Here is a 21,016-nt window from a genome sequence, read left to right as displayed (position 1 = left end):
GGACTACTCAATTTGAATTTGACTCAAAACGGAAATGTCCGGCCCTTGATGTTTCACTGACAAAATAAATAAATGCATACCAACTGTGCAGAAACCATGCCCTGGCTCGGTGTGTGTGTGGTTTATATAATAATAATAATAATAATAATAATAATAATAATAATAATAATAATAATAATAATAATAATAATAATAATAATAATAATTTTGAACCAACCTCAGTGGTGCAGTTGTTAGCGCAGTGGACTCTGGATCTGGAGGTGGGCGGTTCGAGTCCAAGACAAGTCATAAAATTTAGCGGAGTGTATTAAGCAGGGAACGACATTATATTGTGACAAGCATTTATGCTTAACACAGTTAAAATTCCTTCCTTTACATTGTTTACCTGCTAAGGTTGGTTATTTTTTTGTGGATTTTTCGAAATCAATCAATCAATCAGATTGCTTCAAAAAAATCCACAAAAATTAGCTTAATTTAAGGAGCGCGGTAGCGCTCCGCCCCGCCAAGTCAAGAAAGTTTGACCGCGCTACTAGAGATATTATACGCGACAGGGAAAGTAGCTCTCCATTTCGCTACCCTCCAAGCTAACTAGGCTGGCATTTACGACTTTACTTGACGAAGGTATATTTGAATGTTGAATGTCGTAGTCAGTCCTATTTTTCTAAAATTTGATATATTAATTTGTACGTATGTATGTCTTTGAAAAAAAAAAAAAAAATAATAAATAACTTTTCGAGTATTTCGGAGGCCCCAAAGGGGGCTCTTCCTCTGAGAGAATGAAGTTGGTTGAACTTTTTTTCAAGATTATGCCTCGATACCGCTTTCGCATTACTTCAAGGCACACTCTTTTACATCCATGTCTATCCAAGAATAGATAAGTGTGGTTAGAAATTTATCGTGTAAACTTCACCAGACTTTCCACTCTGACTGGGATTCAAAGTTCAAACCCAGTACTTCCGGGTCGAGAGTCAGTGCTCTTGACCACTCGGCCACAGAGACGATTGAACTACTCGCCTTACACTTACCATCACTTGACGAGATCAAAATCAGGCCAAACAAAACCGACAGCAAATATTTCATGTCGAAAGAAAGAACTGGGTATTCAAACTATTCTATTTAGGTTTCAACAAAAAACTAAAAGCACTTGTAATTTTGGGAATCGGTATATTTTTTTTATCATTTTCTTTTATCTTGGGAGTCTTGGGAGGTAGCAATATTCATTATTTATTTTTACTATCAGAAACTCAGGAGATGACGTTGGAAAACAAAGTAAAACTCAGATGAACTGGCACTTGATTTTAGTTGATGTGTGGAAACTAGACACAAACACACAAAATAGATAAAAAAACGCTGAGTAGAAACAAAATGATTTTTCACATGAAACCCAATGATTAGGAAGGTGCAAAGTTTGCAGTGATAGCAATAATCAAGCCAATCCCAATTTATCAAGGGTCAGCTCCTCATAGGACTACTTATAAGTTATAAGAACTACAGGGAATAGAAAATAATAGGATGAGTACTCGTCTAAGGCCCGTTTCACATTTGAAGCTAGACGCGTGACTTCTGGTAGTCGCCTGCAAAACCAAACCTATGAAAATGATAGAGACCTTCTTACAGACTCTTTATCATTTTCATAGGTTTGGGGTGAACTTTATTTTAACCAGACAAGGCTCCTTCTCGGAACGGCTGGCATTCTTCTGTCCTCCTCTCTTTGATTTTGGGACGATGAGACCTCCGGTGTTACAGTTCCTCAAGCCTAGACCTCCGGTGTTACAGTTCCTCAAGCCTAGCCCTCCAGTGTTACAGTTCCTCAAGCCTAGACCTCCGGTGTTACAGTTCCTCAAGCCTAGCCCTCCGGTGTTACAGTTCCTCAAGCCTAGACCTCCGGTGTTACAGTTCCTCAAGCCTAGCCCTCCGGTGTTACAGTTCCTCAAGCCTAGACCTCCGGTGTTACAGTTCCTCAAGCCTAGACCTCCGGTGTTACAGTTCCTCAAGCCTAGACCTCCGGTGTTACAGTTCCTCAAGCCTAGACCTCCGGTGTTACAGTTCCTCAAGCCTAGACCTCCGGTGTAAAAAAAAAAAAAAAAAAAAAAATGTGTCTAATGGCAACCATTACAGTGATGGCAGTATGCAAATATGTATCTTCTTTTAGAATAGAATAGAATATCTTGTTGGGATAGGACTGAAAAATCTCTTTATCCCCCAGTCTAACCAAGGCCTTCGGGTAAGCTTGCCTAATTTGGGGAGGCCTTTTTAATTTGGGGAGGCCCAATTTGGGGAAACAACCTCTTAATAATGGAGGAGTTGCAATTGGGAAAATAAAAGGTCAATAAAAAGTTGTGAAAAATCCTCTGAGGTCAAAACTCCGAAAAAGTAACTTGAAGGTCGAAAATTCAATTTTTAATTGCTGTTCTAATGAAAAAGTTCGAAGAGTAGTGATGTCAGATTTCACGTCAAAATGCGCAGAAACGCTTGCGCACAAACAAACGAAGCGGAAGTCATGAATTATGACGTCATCGCCTACGGGAGCGTATGCCGTGACGTCAAACTTCACGATTTACCGGTACCCTTCATTCGGAGATAAGCTCCTCACATTAACCTTACCCAGCCTGAGTGAGGTCGGGTCGTCGGGAGAAGCCAACAGTACGCGATTAGACTGAACATCCAAGCATCACGCTACAATACCTATAATTATACGTACAGAACACTTGCTAAAAACTACATTCTTGCATCACTGTATCCACACCAAGTAAAAGGTTTACAATAAATAAGTAGGTAGGTAGTAGGTAATAGAAAGCTAAAATTTAAGAAGAAACTAAAATTTATTTACATCGGCAGCGGTCATGAAAGCCGTACTTGGTTCTCCCAACTTAGAGGAAGTTTTTTATGTAGTGTTTACTGCCATCACTTTGATGCCACTTAACATAGTAAGAAAGAAAACAATGAGATACAGATACCTAAATAATCATTATGAGGTATGTATTTATGTACCTACGTATAAATACAAAGAACTGAGGCCCATTCCTCAAAAGACTTTGCCATTTCCGAAAACCATAGTCAGTGCGTATTAAAAACTAATGCAAAACAAAGTTTAGAATAGAAAGTCCTCTCATGGAATACTTCTTTAGTCTCTTTTCTTCTTCTGAAATTGTTTCGACATGACTACAGTATAGGACCTGGCTGACAAATATTTGTTGACTTGAACAACCACAATTCTGTAACTGTTACCACCGAGCAGAGGTTTGTTGAGAACTTGGCCATAGTCTGGAACTTCACGGTCCTCCCCTTCCTCAGCATCAATGTCCACAGAACAGTTGTCATCATGAGCAGCACACACGTGTGTCACCCACCAGTTGTTACTGTTCAGAATGTGATTCATATCATTCCTGAAACCAAGCACCTCGGATGTAACATTGGTACCTTCGTTCAATTCATGCACAATGATTAGAATATCACTCGCTAGCGCGGAGTACTCTGTAGATGACTCTTCAGCATGACTTGTCTGAGTCTGAGACCAGACCATAGCAACATCGTCCACTTCGACTCTAGGCATCTTATTGATAGGGATGTGAGGTGGTGGAATCTCAAAGATTTGATGTGCTTCCGGTCCTAAGCGTTTTGTGAATGGTCTGATGGTGATTTGATACGAAGAAGCATTCTTGATGTCTTCTAAAATGTGAGAATATATCTCCTGTTCTGAAGCCACAGTGTAGTCGATGACCACTATATTTTGACAGCACAGTGTTTCATCGAATGAAGATAGATGTTCCACTTCAATGACGAACTTCCTTAATACCCCATTGAGTAAGTCAGGTATTCGCCATGACAATGTCTTGTTTGTATCAGAGATACTCATCTTGATATCACTGACAGCGGAGGGCATGGTCTCTCTGGTTACTGCATTGATGGCTTGACTTGGATTTCCTTCAGGGAATTCCTTGCTGAATACATTCACCGTGATTCTGTATTTCGTATTCTGCTTCAGTTCGGTCACATCAAGGCAGATGTAAGAAGGCCAAGGTTTGCATTGGAATGAACTTGGCTGACTTGATGGTGTGTTCATATCCATATCGATAGTCTTGTTCCAAATATCACTGTGGAGTTGAATGCTGATTTTGGTGATGGTGTAGTTTGTCTCTGGCATTTTCCACCTCAGTCCAATCACATCGGAACTTGTCTTGTATGCCGTAAGCTCTTGTGCTTCAAACTTTGGTGTTGCTTTGGTTGTAAAGTTATGTTCTACGTAGATTAATCTGTTGAAACCTATATGATTGACATAACGCACCTTGACAGTGTATTGTGTTTGAGGACGAAGTCCCGTCACTTCCAAGTGGTTATTTTTGGTCTCATACATGTGTAATCTGTTATCCTGAGTATCATAGTGTTTGAGGACGAAGTCCCGTCATTTCCAAGTGGTTATTTTTGGTCTCATACATGTGTAATCTGTTATCCTGAGTATCATGCAATTCTATATTGTATTTCTTGAAAATGCCATTTATGTGTTGACAAGACAATGAGAAATCTGTCCAGTAAAGCTTTGCGCTTTCATTTGTAACTTTGAATTTCTGTGTCAATAAGGTAGGGGAAATATCGGGAACTCTACTACTTGTGATGAACGTTAAGTTATATGCCTTCATATTTTGGTTTTTGTCAGCAGTAACAAATATTTGATATTGAGCATTAGGCTCTAAATATGGAAGGGTATAATATGTTCTATCAGATGTGACCACTTGAAGTGGGGACTCAATTATATCTTGTTTACAAGATAAACGTCTGATTACCTTGTATTTGATATAATATATTTTGTAAAGGAAACTTCTGAACCATTCAATATTCACTTGCGATTCAGTTTGCTTCAATGTAACTCCAGATATTTCCTTTGATAAATCAATAATGTCATCAGTTGTTACATTTACACTAGAAATAGGGATGCTTTTTCCATAGGTTGTATTCTTCTTCAATTTGATATGATAGGTCTGACCAGGGTCCAATGTTTCAACTCGGTAAGAATTACCCTTGATATTGACAATTTTCTGTGAGTCAAAACCGTTCTCAGTTTTCTCTAACTCTAAGATATAATTTATGAATGGGCACTCTTCAGCTCCTAAATTAGTGTCTCCGTTCCATGTTAAAGAAATCGACGTGTTGGTAACAGAGTTCACTTTCAAATTTTCTTCTCTCTCCACAACGGTACACTTTGTTTTAGCTTGAATTGATTTCGACAAGTCCGGATCATGTGTCTCTAACGTCTCGTCTATGAGGAGAACTCTGAACAGATATATGGTTCCTGGTTTCAATCCGTCTATTGTGGTGTTCATGGGGATTGAGTTGAATTCTTCATAAGGACCGTTATTCCATGTTTCGTTTTTATCCTCGCGATATTGAACTCTATAAAAGCTGGTATGATCATACGACTTCTCAATATTACTCGGAGTAAAGTCGATATGAAGATCCACAGTATTGAAACTGGAGTTCAATACTATTGGAGGTAGCTTCAGATAAGAGTGGGAATATTTACACGCGGGCCATATCAGGTATGGCGTTGTACATCCACCCCGACAGGCACCAGTATACTGATCACATCCATCTGCACACTGTCCACATTTCTCCTTGCAGTCTGCACCATAGTAACCTTCTGGACAATGTTCCAAGCATTGCTCTCCTTGATAACCGGTGGCACAGGAACATCCGTAGTACGATGCACACAGAACCATACCTTTGCATTCATTTGAAGACTTGGAGCACATCTTGGAACACTTGTGTCCGAAACGATTTTCACCACATGCAATTTCACACTGCTTGCCAGCAAACCCAGGAGGACACCGACATGAGGAGTAGTTCATATTATATGATCCTCCATTGAAACAGGAACTAATGTGAAGCATGTTGTCACCCTTTAATGTCTTGTAGATTTCATTGAGTTTGGATTTCTCACATGACTTTGCCATCTTGACCTGTAGAAGATAAAGATTTGTCAGATTTGCCATCTTTATCTTATACAGGTCAAGGTACCTTTCTTCCCATATGTTACTGATAGAAATAACGAAGTTGTGTTTAGACTGGATATTGATTCGTTTCTTGTTTGTCCAGTTCTCAGGAATTGTAACATCAACTTTAGCCATTACTCTCTCGAACCCATAGCTAGTTTCTTTGAGAACCGACTCTCGATAAACGAGCTCCAAAGTGTTATTTGTGGTAGCCTCCCCCACATACACTCTAACTTTAGAACCAGCTCGTCTTGTATACAAGATAACCAGTGACGTGTTGGTTTTCAAATCTAACCAGGGTGAGACGATTGTGAAGGGGGCTGGCTGGATAATTTTATAGGTAACGTACAGGTCATCATTATTCAATCCTCTTTGACCCTCTTGTTGTTCAATTGATGATGTAATTCCAGGCAATACAGTATTAGTATTATGAATTATACCAGCGACGTAATCATAAATTAATATTTCACGATTTAAACTTAAAGTTACAAATATATTAAAGTTACCATCTTTGTCACCGGTGTAGCCTGGATTTGAGTGACATTTATTATTGGCATGGTCATAGTACTTACGAAAACAAACCTTAATTCTTGAATTCTCTAGTGTTATTTCTACTAATTTTCGCTGTTGTTCACAAATAAGTTTAAATGTTACAGTAGATCCAATCTTATATTTTATTTCAAGAAGAGTGTCGTCGGTGACATCATTAATGATACTTTCAGAAAAAAATTCCGAATTTGAATCAATGTTCTGAACTCTGTTACTAAGAACTCTGTAATTATTATCGATTATCCGATAGGAAGAATCCGATTGGGACAACAATTCAGAATAATCAGAAGTGATGTTTGCATAGTCTGGTACAAGTATAGGTACAGTGGTACCATTGTTCATCATCAGTTGCCATCTTGTAGCGTTATGTCCATCGTAGAGGGGTGGTATTGTGGACTCTGGCAATGGTGTATCAGCGGTGATGTTGAACAAGGGAAGACCCTGGTCGTTTTCCTGAAGTGAAGCCGCAATGCACGTGTTGAGATATTTCACACTCTCCCCATCAGCAATGAACGTGTTAAACTTGTACACCGTGGTAATGTCACCTGGAATTTGAACATTTTTTATTATACAGTGGAACCTCGATAGTAAGTAAACCTTGATAGTAAGCAGTCTGCACCATAGTAACCTTCTGGACAATGTTCCAAGCATTGCTCTCCTTGATAACCGGTGGCACAGGAACATCCGTAGTACGATGCACACAGAACCATACCTTTGCATTCATTTGAAGACTTGGAGCACATCTTGGAACACTTGTGTCCGAAACGATTTTCACCACATGCAATTTCACACTGCTTGCCAGCAAACCCAGGAGGACACCGACATGAGGAGTAGTTCATATTATATGATCCTCCATTGAAACAGGAACTAATGTGAAGCATGTTGTCACCCTTTAATGTCTTGTAGATTTCATTGAGTTTGGATTTCTCACATGACTTTGCCATCTTGACCTGTAGAAGATAAAGATTTGTCAGATTTGCCATCTTTATCTTATACAGGTCAAGGTACCTTTCTTCCCATATGTTACTGATAGAAATAACGAAGTTGTGTTTAGACTGGATATTGATTCGTTTCTTGTTTGTCCAGTTCTCAGGAATTGTAACATCAACTTTAGCCATTACTCTCTCGAACCCATAGCTAGTTTCTTTGAGAACCGACTCTCGGTAAACGAGCTCCAAAGTGTTATTTGTGGTAGCCTCCCCCACATACACTCTAACTTTAGAACCAGCTCGTCTTGTATACAAGATAACCAGTGACGTGTTGGTTTTCAAATCTAACCAGGGTGAGACGATTGTGAAGGGGGCTGGCTGGATAATTTTATAGGTAACGTACAGGTCATCATTATTCAATCCTCTTTGACCCTCTTGTTGTTCAATTGATGATGTAATTCCAGGCAATACAGTATTAGTATTATGAATTATACCAGCGACGTAATCATAAATTAATATTTCACGATTTAAACTTAAAGTTACAAATATATTAAAGTTACCATCTTTGTCACCGGTGTAGCCTGGATTTGAGTGACATTTATTATTGGCATGGTCATAGTACTTACGAAAACAAACCTTAATTCTTGAATTCTCTAGTGTTATTTCTACTAATTTTCGCTGTTGTTCACAAATAAGTTTAAATGTTACAGTAGATCCAATCTTATATTTTATTTCAAGAAGAGTGTCGTCGGTGACATCATTAATGATACTTTCAGAAAAAAATTCCGAATTTGAATCAATGTTCTGAACTCTGTTACTAAGAACTCTGTAATTATTATCGATTATCCGATAGGAAGAATCCGATTGGGACGCCTAGACCTCCGGTGTTACAGTTCCTCAAGCCTAGACCTCCAGTGTTACAGTTCCTCAAGCCTAGACCTCCGGTGTTACAGTTCCTCTGTTTCATGGCCTGTTTCAGAGCAACACGAGTATCCTCGGCGACTTCTGCAACCGGGACGACGCGATGCCGCGTCTCTGCGATCACACGTTGCTTAGCAACCGCACGCGGTTCACCCGGCCGTGCAACTCGCACGAGAGCTACGTGTCGAGCTCGAACGAGATGACACTCGAGTTGAACATGAAGCTCGGCTCGATATTGTACCCGCTCAACTTTCTGCTCCGCTATGAGTTTGTGAGCGACACACCGGACGCAAGCGTTGAAACGTCGGCGCCCACCGATTGCTTCAAACGGTGAGTCTATCTTCTATTTCTATGGTGATTGGGTGTTCCTTGAATGCCCCTATGAACTCTTCACACCTAAATTTCTGTCCTGCCTTAACCATTAGATCAAACTTTATTTACAAAATAAATATCTACAAATGGTAGCAAAATTTATAGGTACAAAATAAAGTTTGATCAAGGGTGGAGTTAATGCCTATGTCATTATATAATGCCTTGGTGGTTACTTATTACTGGTTGATTTATCGGTTTATCCTTTTGTCGCCGCGCCTTGGGTTCGTCTAACCCCAAATACATAAGGAGTACATAAGACCTTGTTTAGACTGCGGGAGTAAAGGGACTTTTTAGTCTCATTCTAGCAGTATAAACAGGGTATATTCTATTCTATCACCAGGGATACACTGATACACATGGCATTCAAGGTGGTATAAAACTACCTTCGGGAAGTAAATTCCAATAGCCCCCTCCTACCATCAAACAAATTACAATGTAACAATTTTGTCTGAGTAGTATGCTGTGTCGTTTTGGCAACTCAAACTTTGGGACTGCCCAATAAATTTCATTGATTGTTTCTCTCTCCCAGGTACAACTCCAAGTCGAGCCCGCTCAAGGGTAAACTCGAGTCGACCCGAAGCGTGTTCTACTTCGGGCGCGGCGGCAACGAGAACCTGACCTGCATCTACCGATTCGACACGAACGGGACCGAACGCATCCGATTGTCCGTGCACAAGACGCGGTTCAATCAGCGCAAGTGTCGCACGGTGAACGCGAACTGCGTCTATGAGAACCGGAACGAACTGTCTGAGCTGTCCATCTATGAGATCCCCTACGATAGTTTCAAAATCAAGCGGCAATGTATTTGCGAGAGCCTCAACGCGACCATCATGGTAAGTTTTGAGGCGGTTTTGTATCCCCCCCCCCCCCCTGAAAGGCACTTGAACTTAACCCATAAGAGAACCCTTTGAAAAGCAGAGAGAACCCTTTGAAACTGCCAGCTAGCTAGGCTAGTTAGGGTTGGCTGGTCTTCTCCCTGTTTAACGTTCCCTAGCCAGACATTAACTATAATAACACAGACGAACACAGAACACACGCGAAGACACATGTTAAACCCATAAAATACATGAAACCTTGTTTAGACTGCGGGAGTAAAGCGACTTTTCAGTCTCATTCTGACAGTATAAACGGGGTGTATTCTATTCTATTCTATTATTTTGTAGGTGACGAGCTATATGAACTCGAGTCTGCTACTCAACTTCACCGTCCTGCACATGAACATCACACAGGACTACAACCACTTCAGTTTCGACGGAGACTACGAGTTTCTGGCGCAGCCGGATGCCTCCGAGTTCAACAAGACCGCCAACATCATCCAGGGCAAAAGCGGGAAGATCAACTTCAACACCGCCCTGGTGGGGCGGAAGTACAACTTCCCCTACTTGATTGTTCCGGAGGACAACAACAACTATTTGTACTTGAAAATCAGCGGGTTTCTCATCATCAACCACTTGTTCAGCACGTGTAATCAGAAGTATCTCATCAATGTGTACACGTATTTCAATTCCAACCGGGAGCCGATCGTGATTTGCCCGATGAACTATCGGAGCAAGGTGGCCAATAGTAAGGCGAGCAGCAAGGACTTGTACTTCTCGCCGATCGAGATGTTCAGCTATGGGTGGAACAACGACATCAACAGGTACGTTGATATGTTCTTTAAGAAATGATAAGGATGAAAATGTGAAGAAGAAAATGGCAAAGAAGAAGAACTGAAACAGTGACGAACACTACGAGAAGAAGAAGACGAAGAAGCAAAGCAGAAGATTATTTGATCACCTGGCCGTAGACTAGACTAGATTAGGTCAATGTGGCCAGATAGATCAATGTATATTTTGGACAAGGATAAGACCCAACAACTTCCAACTGTATTAAACCCATTTATGGAACGACCTAAAGCTATTCTATTCTATCCCATATTATATTCTATTCTATCCCATATTCTATTCTATTCTATTCCAGGTCCAAGTTGGATCTCAACGTGTTCAATCCACTCATCAACAGTTTCATTCTGGAGTTTGTCCCGGTCAACATTACCTCGTTAGCTGTTCGCAGTGATGGTCTGGGCTTCGCTACCGGTAGTGAGTTTGACTATATGGTCGAGTGGATTCAAGTGAGCAAGATTCTCGCCATGAACTCCTATGCTCTCACCTCGTCCACCATGGACTGCTTGTATAGGTGAGTTTTATAAGGAGGAGATTTACAATATTTTCTAAACGGGATACTTTGTCAAGTAGCATTATAACTGGAGAATGAATTAGAATACTTTGTCTTGACTAGGGTATAGTCTGACTGAAGGACGTTAAACAGGGAGTAGACCAGCTTAGTCTAGCTGGAGGACGTTAAACAGGGAGTAGATCAGCTTAGTATGGCTGGGGGACATTAAACAGGGAGTATACCAGCCTGAATTCCCCTTGCTAGAGAAATGGCAAAGGTTTAGTGCGATGGGCATCCACTCGTAATATTTGTAGCCAAAACCAAATGTCAGCCCAAAGCAATCACCCTAGTTAAGGCTGATTGAGAGGCTGACGAAAAACGCCGACTCCGTCTGTACACGGGAAAAGGCGAAGAAAAGTTCTCTCTTTCTCTCTCTCTCTTTCAAACACACACACACACAGGCACTCTTTTTTCTCTTTATTTCCCTCTCTCTCTTCTCTTCCTTTCTCATTTTCTCTCTCTCTCTCTCTCTCTCTCACACACACACACTCTTTTTCTCTCTTTATTTCAGGGTTTTTTGTGATATTGATAAAACAAATAATAATAAGATATGACGGAATTAACACCTTGCTTAAGAGATAGAGAGAGAGAAGGGGAGCGGTATTTGACGTATCTTGAGTTTTGTACGAAATTTCGTGGAATTTCTCTCACTCTCTCTCTCTCTCTCTCCTTTTTTCAGAGTTTGACCCTCCTCTCCATTAAGAGAGAGAGAGAAGAGGAGGGGAGAGAGAGGAGGAGGAGGAGAGGAAGGGAGAGAGAGAAAAAGAGAGAAGGAGAGACAAAAAGAGAGGAAGAGAGAAAGAGGAGGAGGAGGAAAGAGAGAACAGGAGTAAAGAGAGAGAGTTTTTTCAAACTTTTGACGACGAAAGTTTTAGCCCAAGAAAATGTTGACGAAAAAGCTCTCTCTCTCTCCCTCTACCATTCTCTCTCTCTCCCTCCCTCCACCATTCTCTCTCTCTCTCCCTCCCTCCCTCCACCATTCTCTATCTCTCTCTCTCTCTCTCTCCTACTTCACCATTCTCCCCCTCTCCTTCTATGTACTTATTCTCAATTTTCTCCCAGATACAAGTTAAACTGTTTAGTTCAATTTTGAAACCATACAAGTCGGACCCTGTGTAATGTGTTCTTGAAGCCGGTCTAGACCGGTTAACACCGGTTGCCGTTGGCAGTCTGAATCCGTCGATTGAATCCATGGTCCGATATGTGTGTCTGTCCTTGCATGTCGACTCCTATACCTACTTCAATACTTCATGTAAATTTATCTTTTAGTTGAAGTAAAGTTGAGACACTTGAAGCAGAAGAAGAAAGGAAACTGAAGAGGAGATGAAGAGAAAGAGTAGGGGGATGAAGAAGAAAGAAGAGAAGGGAAAGTTGAGAAAGAGTATAAGAAGAAAGAGGTGGGAAAGGAGAATAATTTTCTCCCTATGTGTGTTCAGGGGTACCTGTACTCCTGTACATGTGTTTGTCTTATGAAGGAGGATGTTGAATATAATTATTGTTTACGTGTGTAACGCACAGAGTATGTATATTGTGGTTTTTAACGTGGAAATTTCGGGCCTTCCCCCCCCCCTTACACACTTACCGTATGAGCAGGGCCGTATTTAGAGGGGCGAGGGGCCCTTGCCCCGCTTCAGGCTTTCATGCTCCTTTACTGGAGGGCCGGACTCGGAAAATTGGGAATATATATCTCTCCCCCCGGTACATCACTGGACCTTTCTTTTCCCCTTTCTCACTTTCTTTTTCCCCCTTTCTTTTCCCCTTTCTCCCTTTCTTTTTCCCCCTTTCTTTTCCCCTTTCTCCCTTTCTTTTTCCCCCTTTCTTTTCCCCTTTCTCCCTTTCTTTTTCCCCCTTTCTTCCTTCCTTTCCCCTCTTCTCTTTATTCCCCCAATTTTTTTTTTACCACGAGGAAAAGTTTCACAAAAGAACATCAGAAATGTTACTCCAAGTACACGGCACACACGTAGGGAAATTCTGAAGAAAACAAAAACATCAAGAGTACACGTAAAGGGAAAAGAGGGAAACTCGCGAAGAAAACATACATATCTACCCACAGTTGTTGCCGAGAAGAAAACAAAAACATCAAGAGTACACGTAAAGGGAAAAGAGGGAAACTCGCGAAGAAAACATACATATCTACCCACAGTTGTTGCCCCGTTGGCGGCACGTATAATACCTACCTGGGTATGTGGAACAACTTCCCAAAATATAAAGAAAAGCACATGAAGAACGAAAAAAGAAGACAAGGGGAATAGAACAGGAGAGGAGGAGGAAGAGAAGAAGACGAAGAAGGAGGAAAATGAGAAGAAGGAGACGAAGTAGAGGAAGAAGAAGGAAGACGAAGTAGAGGAAGAAGAAGAGAAACAGGGAGGTGTTAGATTGATGAATAAAACAGACAAGGGAGAGAGAAAAAAGAGCAAAGGGAAGAGGAAGAGTAGAAGGGAGAAGAGAGAGAGAGAGAGAGAGAGAGAGAGAGAGAGATGGTAAAAAGTGAGAGAGGAAGAGGATGATATAAAAAAAAAAAATAAAATGAAGAAAGACGATGAAAAAAAAATGTCGAAAAAGTGAGAGATTATAACAAAAAGAAAGAGGGATAGGACGAGGTAGATGAGTAGAGAGGGAGAGAATGGAAAGAAGAGAACCAAGAACTCTTTCAATCCAGACATTTTCGTCAAAAATTGCATTTATGTATTCAGATCACAATTAGGTAACATCGGTCTATCAAAATGGCCGGGTGAAGGACTCTGCGTCTCATTGTTTAGAAATGGAAATCACGAGAGTCGCAATTTATTTCTGCTCCCTTTACACACATTTCATCCTTTCCAAAAGCTGCCCTGGATGTCGCTTTTTACTTTCTATTTTGTCTTTATTCGCTTACATTCCCTGTCCGTCTTGCATTCCCGCTTACATTCTCTATCTATTTGGATCTTTTTCCATACATCTTCTTTCTGCTTTATATCTCCTTCCCAATGGTTATGTAGTTGGATCTTCTTCTCTATTAATTATATTCAGTTGTCTTCCCAACCGCGACGTCAAAATCACTCAGAACTCTTTCTCAGAAACTCCAGCTCTCAGAAATCACATGATCCATCCTCCCACCCATCTTTCCACCGTTCGTCGACAAGGGCGCAGTCGAAAATCGGCTTGCCCAGCTTCCGATTGACCGTGTTATGCACCCAGCACAGCCACTGCGATAGGTCCTTTCGCGATGTCGTCACGGGCGGGCGGACCCGCAGCAGGTTCGCAAAGTCCCGCGCGCAGGTCGCGCACGGGTAGAATTGTGCGAGGAGGGTGAAGAAGTTGTACATGTCGCGTTGCTGATGCGGGGTGGGGTGGTCGGGATAGTAGGCTGCCATCGTGTGCAGGAGCCCCCACGTCTGGTACCCGAGGAGGTCCTTGTCTAACGGGCAGTCAGGCCGCATGACCGCCGAACGGTCGTGGGTCATGGGGCGAGAAGGGTCTGCGCGGGTTAACGGGCTTCGAATGAGCCAAAGGCCAGATTTTCAAAATTAGCCGGGGCTGTGGGCTTGGTTTAGTTGTTCCTTTTCCTGGGAAAATAGTCCAATTGGTCGAGATTACAGTACTTTATGTTGGGTTTGGTCCTGTTGATTTCTTTCGTGCAAATTGGATGCCCAATGAAAGCAGGTGATTCACGTTCCGGCTAAGAATCGTCTCAGGTGATGTAAAATTCAGACCCTTTGATTTGTTTCCCCTTTCTCAATAGGTATGTATTGGGAGTTTTGTTTCCCTCCTTAGGTCAACTATCAGATATCAGGTAGATCTGGGAGACGGACCTTTGTAGCCGTACTTCTCAGGTCTACCTGATAGAGTGTGTGCTCATCAGGTATCAGATAGACCTGACAAGTGGAACTGATCAGGTGTGCCTGTCAGGTCTACCTGATAGTGAGTGGCTGGCCTTAGAAAAAAATATTTACCCTTGATTCGGTGGTGTGGTGGGCAAAACGCTTGGGTCAACGGTAAGAATAGTTCAACGAACATTGGAACTCAAATTGATCCCCGAAGGCCCTAAAGTCCTAAACCCTAACCACTGAAACCTCAAAGGGCCCAAAAACTAAAGAGAACATTTCCTTAACATACATATTATAACATTTTTGCTAAATTTCATCAAAATTGAGGGAGTCACTTGTCAGAAAATACGCAGTTTTTTTTTTTTTTTGGGGGCTCCTTTTCGAAAAAAACTGGGGATTTTTTTTTTTTTTTTTTTTTTTTTTTTTTTTTTTTTAGGAAGCTTTGTGTTATTTCTTATCCCAAAACTTTTTTCCAACTTAAGAGAAAAGAGAAGAGAATATAAATTTCCCATTCAGCAGAATCTATAGCACACACAGCACCCCAAAACACGGGCTATTTGCCTGCGTTTACCTTTTTGTGTGTGTTTAGGAGAAAAAGAACCCTCTCTATAACATATTGAAATAAATTACTCACGGCTGGCTACCTCTCTTTATTTTTTTTTCTCTTTTTTGCTCTCTTTCTCTCTCCCTCTCTCCTCTCTTTCTGCCTCCCTCCCTCTCTTTCTCTTCCTCTCTCTCTCCCTCCCACTCTTCTCTCTCTCACTCACTCATCATCCCTCTCCCTTCCACTCTTTTCCCTCTCTCTCTCTCTCTTTATTTTTTTTTCTCTTTTTTGCTCTCTTTCTCTCTCCCTCTCTCCTCTCTTTCTGCCTCCCTCCCTCTCTTTCTCTTCCTCTCTCTTTCTCTCTCCCTTTCCCTTCTCTTTCCCGCCCTTTCCCCTTCTTTCTCTCTCCTTCCCTCTCTCTCTCTCCTCTTTTTCTCTCTCCCCTTCTTTCTCTTCCACATAGAAAAGAATACGCGTATACTCTACTAATCTTCTCTCTCACGCATGAAAATTACAACTAAATCTACGCCCTCCACATAGAAAAGAATACGCGTATACTCTACTAATCTTCTCTCTCACGCATGAAAATTACAACTAAATCTAGCCCAGGGAAAAAAAAAAAAATAATAAAATAAAAATAAAAAAATCAATACGTTCTATGGATACTCCAAATTTTAGGCAGATATTTTTTAGTACATATTACGGGGGCCCTGAATGTCTCTGAGGGGCCCTATGTCCGTCAGTGATTTTTAGCTACATACCTACCCTTTTTTGACCTAAGGTGTAAAAGAGCTCTTCATTGCTTGCTTTCTCTCTTTCCCTCCTTCTCTCTCTCTCTCTCTCTCTCTCTCTCTCTCTCTCTTTTCTTCTCTCCTTCCCTCTCTCTACGTCTTTCTCTCTCTCTCTCTCCCTCTCCCTCCCACTCTTCTCTCTCTCACTCACTCATCATCCCTCTCCCTTCCACTCTTTTCCCTCCCTCTCTCTCTCTCCCTATCCCTCCCACTCTTCTCTCTCTCACTCACTCATCATCCCTCTCCCTTCCACTCTTTTCCCTCCCTCTCTCTCTCTCTCTCTTTCATGGGGCGAGAAGGGTCTGCGCGGGTTAACGGGCTTCGAATGAGCCAAAGGCCAGATTTTCAAAATTAGCCGGGGCTGTGGGCTTGATTTAGTTGTTCCTTTTCCTGGGAAAATAGTCCAATTGGTCGAGATTACAGTGCTTTATGCTAGGTTTGGTCCTGTTGATTTCTTTCGTGCAAATTGGATGCCCAATGAAAGCAGGTGATTCACGTTCCGGCTAAGAAATTTGCCAAAGTTCAGACTTTGTTCAAAATTTACCAGGCTGTATGGGTGAGCTAGATTTAGTAGTTCCCTTTTCGGAAAATAATGTACCAATGTCCAAACTTTGTTCAAAATTCACTTGGACTTGACTTTTTCCCTCCTGGGAAAATAGTCTAATTGGTTGAGATCAGTTGAAACGTCCCACGTCCCGTCCGCGCAGATCAACAAACTTTGAGTGTGCCCACGTCCTGTTCAAATTCTAGAAGTTACTTGGGTTGGACTTGGGTCTACTGTTTTCTTCGCTGTAAATGGAATGCCCAGATCCCGAGATGTTTCAAGGTCGGACTTGAATTTTTTGTCAATCTTGTACAAGGTTGTTTCAAACTTCAAGACCTGTAAATTACTCTAAGAGTCTGTGTGAAATCGAATTTGTTCGCAGTAAAATTAGAGTGTGTATTTAGTTTGAGTAGGTAACTATAAATTTCCTCCAAGCTAACTAGGATGGGTCTACTCTTTTCTTCGCTGTAAATGGGATGCCCAGATCCCGAGATGTTTCAAGGTCGGACTTGGAATTTTTGTCAATCTTGTACAAGGTTTTTTCAAACTTCAAGACCTGTAAATTACTCTAAGAGTCTGTGTGGAATCGAATTTGTTCGCAGTAAAATTAAAGTGTGTATTTAGTTTGAGTAGGTATCTATAAATTTGGAAATTTCAATTTTGTCAAGTCTGTTATTTTGGGGGAAAAAATAGGAAGCAGATCATCCATTGTTGAAGTTCCCGATTATTATTTTTGGGGCAACTGGCTAGTATTGAATTTATTACATTAAAAAAAAAATCTGTCCTTGGGGCTAAAATTAGAAATAAAAAGCTCAAGTATTGAATTTATTACATTTAAAAAAAAAAAAAAAAATCTGTCCTTGGGGCTAAAATTAGAAATAAAAAGCTCCATAAAAATGGAAAGAGCTCAAAATGAATGACCGATTCTCAGGACTTTACCATTCACCTCAGCTCGCTCAAACTTTCTTTCCAGAGAGATTCGATAAATTCTGTAGATCAAAATATTTTTGGGTGGGTCTCCGGAAATGTACGGTTCGGCCGTTACCTATTATATGTTAAACCCATAAAATACATGAAACCTTGTTTAGACTGCGGGAGTAAAGCGACTTTTCAGTCTCATTCTGACAGTATAAACGGGGTACGGGGTGTATTCTATTCTATTACATAAAATACATGAAACCTTGTTTAGACTGCGGGAGTAAAGCGACTTTTCAGTCTCATTCTGACAGTATAAACGGGGTGTATTCTATTGTTTTGTAGGTGACGAGCTATATGAACTCAAGTCTGCTGCTCAACTTCACCGTCCTGCACATGAACATCACACAGGACTACAACCACTTCAGTTTCGACGGAGACTACGAGTTTCTGGCGCAGCCGGATGCCTCCGAGTTCAACAAGACCGCCAACATCATCCAGGGCAAAAGCGGGAAGATCAACTTCAACACCGCCCTGGTGGGGCGGAAGTACAACTTCCCCTACTTGATTGTTCCGGAGGACAACAACAACTATTTGTACTTGAAAATCAGCGGGTTTCTCATCATCAACCACTTGTTCAGCACGTGTAATCAGAAGTATCTCATCAATGTGTACACGTATTTCAATTCCAACCGGGAGCCGATCGTGATTTGCCCGATGAACTATCGGAGCAAGGTGGCCAATAGTAAGGCGAGCAGCAAGGACTTGTACTTCTCGCCGATCGAGATGTTCAGCTATGGGTGGAACAACGACATCAACAGGTACGTTGATATGTTCTTTAAGAAATGATAAGGATGAAAATGTGAAGAAGAAAATGGCAAAGAAGAAGAACTGAAACAGTGACGAACACTACGAGAAGAAGAAGAAGAAAAGGAAGAAGACGAAGAAGCAAAGCAGAAGATTATTTGATAATCCTCGCCGATCGAGATGTTCAGCTATGGGTGGAACAACGACATCAACAGGTACGTTGATATGTTCTTTAAGAAATGATAAGGATGAAAAAGTGAAGAAGAAAATGGCAAAGAAGAAGAACTGAAACAGTGACGAACACTACGAGAAGAAGAAGACGAAGAAGCAAAGCAGAAGATTATTTGATCACCTGGCCGTAGACTAGACTAGATTAGGTCAATGTGGCCAGATAGATCAATGTATATTTTGGACAAGGATAAGACCCAACAACTTCCAACTGTATTAAACCCATTTATGGAACGACCTAAAGCTATTCTATTCTATCCCATATTATATTCTATTCTATCCCATATTCGATAGATCAATGTATATTTTGGACAAGGATAAGACCCAACAACTTCCAACTGTATTAAACCCATTTATGGAACGACCTAAAGCTATTCCATTCTATCCCATATTCTATTCTATTCCAGGTCCAAGTTGGATCTCAACGTGTTCAATCCACTCATCAACAGTTTCATTCTGGAGTTTGTCCCGGTCAACATTACCTCGTTAGCTGTTCGCAGTGATGGTCTGGGCTTCGCTACCGGTAGTGAGTTTGACTACATGGTCGAGTGGATTCAAGTGAGCAAGATTCTCGCCATGAACTCCTATGCTCTCACCTCGTCCACCATGGACTGCTTGTATCGGTGAGTTTTATAAGGAGGAGATTTACAATATTTTCTAAACGGGATACTTTGTCAAGTAGCATTATAACTGGAGAATGAATTAGAATACTTTGTCTTGACTAGGGTATAGTCTGACTGAAGGACGTTAAACAGGGAGTAGACCAGCTTAGTCTAGCTGGAGGACGTTAAACAGGGAGTAGATCAGCTTAGTATGGCTGGGGACATTAAACAGGGAGTAGATCAGCTTAGTATGGCTGGGGGACGTTAAACAGGGAGTAGACCAGCCTGAATTCCCCTTGCTAAAGAAATAGCAAAGGTTGAGTGCGAAGGGCATCCACTCGTAAAATTTGTAGCCAAAACCAAATGTCAGCCCAAAGCAATCACCCTAGTTAGGGCTGATTGAGAGGCTGACGAAAAACGCCGACCGTCTGTACACGGGAAAAGGCGAAGAAAAGTTCTCTCTCTCTCTCTCTCTCTCTCACACACACACACACACACACACACACTCTTTTTCTCTCTTTATTTCAGGGTTTTTGTGATATTTATAAAACAAATAATAATAAGATATGACGGAATTAACACCTTGCTTAAGAGATAGAGAGAGAGAAGGGGAGCGGTATTTGACGTATCTTGAGTTTTGTACGAAATTTCGTGGAATTTCTCTCTCTCTCTCTCTCTCTCTCTCTCTCTCTCTCCTTTTTTCAGAGTTTGACCCTCCTCTCCATTAAAAAGAGAGAGAGAGAAGAGGAGGAGAGAGAGAGAGGAGGAGGAGAGGAAGGGAGAGAGAGGAGGAGGAGAGGGAGAGAGAGAGAAGGAGAGACAAAAAGAGAGGGAGAGAGTGAAAGAGAGGAAGAGGAGGAGGAGAAGAGAGAACAGGAGTAAAGAGAGAGAATTTTTTCAAACTTTTGACGACGAAAGTTTTAGCCCAAGAAAATGTTGACGAAAAAGCTCTCTCTCTCTCTCCCTCCCTCCAACATTCTCTTTCTCCCTCCACCATTCTCTCTCTCTCTCTCTCTCTCTCTCTCTCTCTCTCTCTCTCTCTCTCTCTCTCTCTCTCTCTCTCTCTCTCTCTCCTACTTCACCATTCTCCCCCTCTCTTTCTATGTACTTATTCTCAATTTTCTCCGTATGTGTGTTCAGGGGTACCTGTACTCCTGTACATGTGTTTGTCTTATGAAGGAGGATGTTGAATATAATTATTGTTTACGTGTGTAACGCACAGAGTATGTATATTGTGGTTTTTAACGTGGAAATTTCGGGCCTTCCTCCCCCCCCTTACACACTTACAGTATGAGCAGGGCCGTATTTAGAGGGGCGAGGCGCCCTTGCCCCGCTTCAGGCTTTCATGTTCCTTTACTGGAGGGCCGGACTCGGAAAATTGGGAATATATCTCTCCCCCCGGTACATAACTGGATTTCTGCCCCCCCCCCACCCCCCTTTGTCAGCTTAAACTCCGTACACAAAAAGCTCCACTTTGTGGCTTAGTCTCTGGGCCCTAAAAGATGGGATCTTGGGAAAAAAAAAAAAAAAAAAAAAAAAAAAAAAAAAAAAAAAAAATGCCCAACAAATTGAAATATTTGAATTTTGAAAACTTCTTTATGTTTCAAAATTAAGGATTTTTATTGGTTGGGGAACTTAGAGTTAGATTGAACTTACTTGAACCATTATGGCTTCAGACACTCCATTTTTGGAAAGGGTCGGAGGTCTTTCCTTGCCCTTGGGATTCAATTTAATTTGAAGGAAAAAAAAAGTACTGATGAACAAAAATAATGAAAACCAATAAGTAGAAAGGATAAAAATACAAAAT

At 41.3% G+C, this 21,016-nt stretch overlaps 2 protein-coding genes and 1 pseudogene across 2 annotated transcripts in view; 1 reads left to right on the top strand and 2 right to left on the bottom strand.

The window, feature by feature from the left end:
- The window catches only part of LOC103508261, a gene marked incomplete at its 5' end in the record, with an annotated part of 54,022 nt that overhangs the window by 27,783 nt on the left and 5,223 nt on the right, over window positions 1-21,016 (top strand). Inside the window, 7 exons of the mRNA XM_026822899.1 lie at window positions 8,445-8,716; window positions 9,288-9,591; window positions 9,922-10,397; window positions 10,718-10,933; window positions 13,982-14,081; window positions 17,918-18,393; window positions 19,015-19,230. Of these exons, the coding sequence (XP_026678700.1) occupies window positions 8,445-8,716; window positions 9,288-9,591; window positions 9,922-10,397; window positions 10,718-10,933; window positions 13,982-14,081; window positions 17,918-18,393; window positions 19,015-19,230 (2,060 nt within the window). The remainder of the gene's footprint in view (window positions 1-8,444; window positions 8,717-9,287; window positions 9,592-9,921; window positions 10,398-10,717; window positions 10,934-13,981; window positions 14,082-17,917; window positions 18,394-19,014; window positions 19,231-21,016) is intronic.
- On the bottom strand, window positions 2,949-8,330 carry LOC103508253 (tenascin-R-like). The gene is made up of 3 exons (XM_017443679.2): window positions 7,165-8,330; window positions 4,391-5,632; window positions 2,949-4,308 (listed from the first exon to the last, which is right to left on the bottom strand). The coding sequence occupies exons 1-3, from the start codon at window positions 7,652-7,654 to the stop codon at window positions 3,125-3,127; spliced, it is 2,916 nt and encodes a 971-aa protein (XP_017299168.1). The 5' UTR covers window positions 7,655-8,330; the 3' UTR covers window positions 2,949-3,124.
- Window positions 13,641-14,632, bottom strand: LOC103508254 (annotated as a pseudogene).

The sequence above is a fragment of the Diaphorina citri genome, unplaced genomic scaffold (assembly GCF_000475195.1).
Source record: "Diaphorina citri unplaced genomic scaffold, Diaci psyllid genome assembly version 1.1 scaffold380, whole genome shotgun sequence".
NCBI lineage: Eukaryota > Metazoa > Arthropoda > Insecta > Hemiptera > Psyllidae > Diaphorina > Diaphorina citri.
The sequence above is the reverse complement of the archived record's forward strand: the minus strand, read 5'-3'. Positions and strand labels throughout refer to the sequence as shown.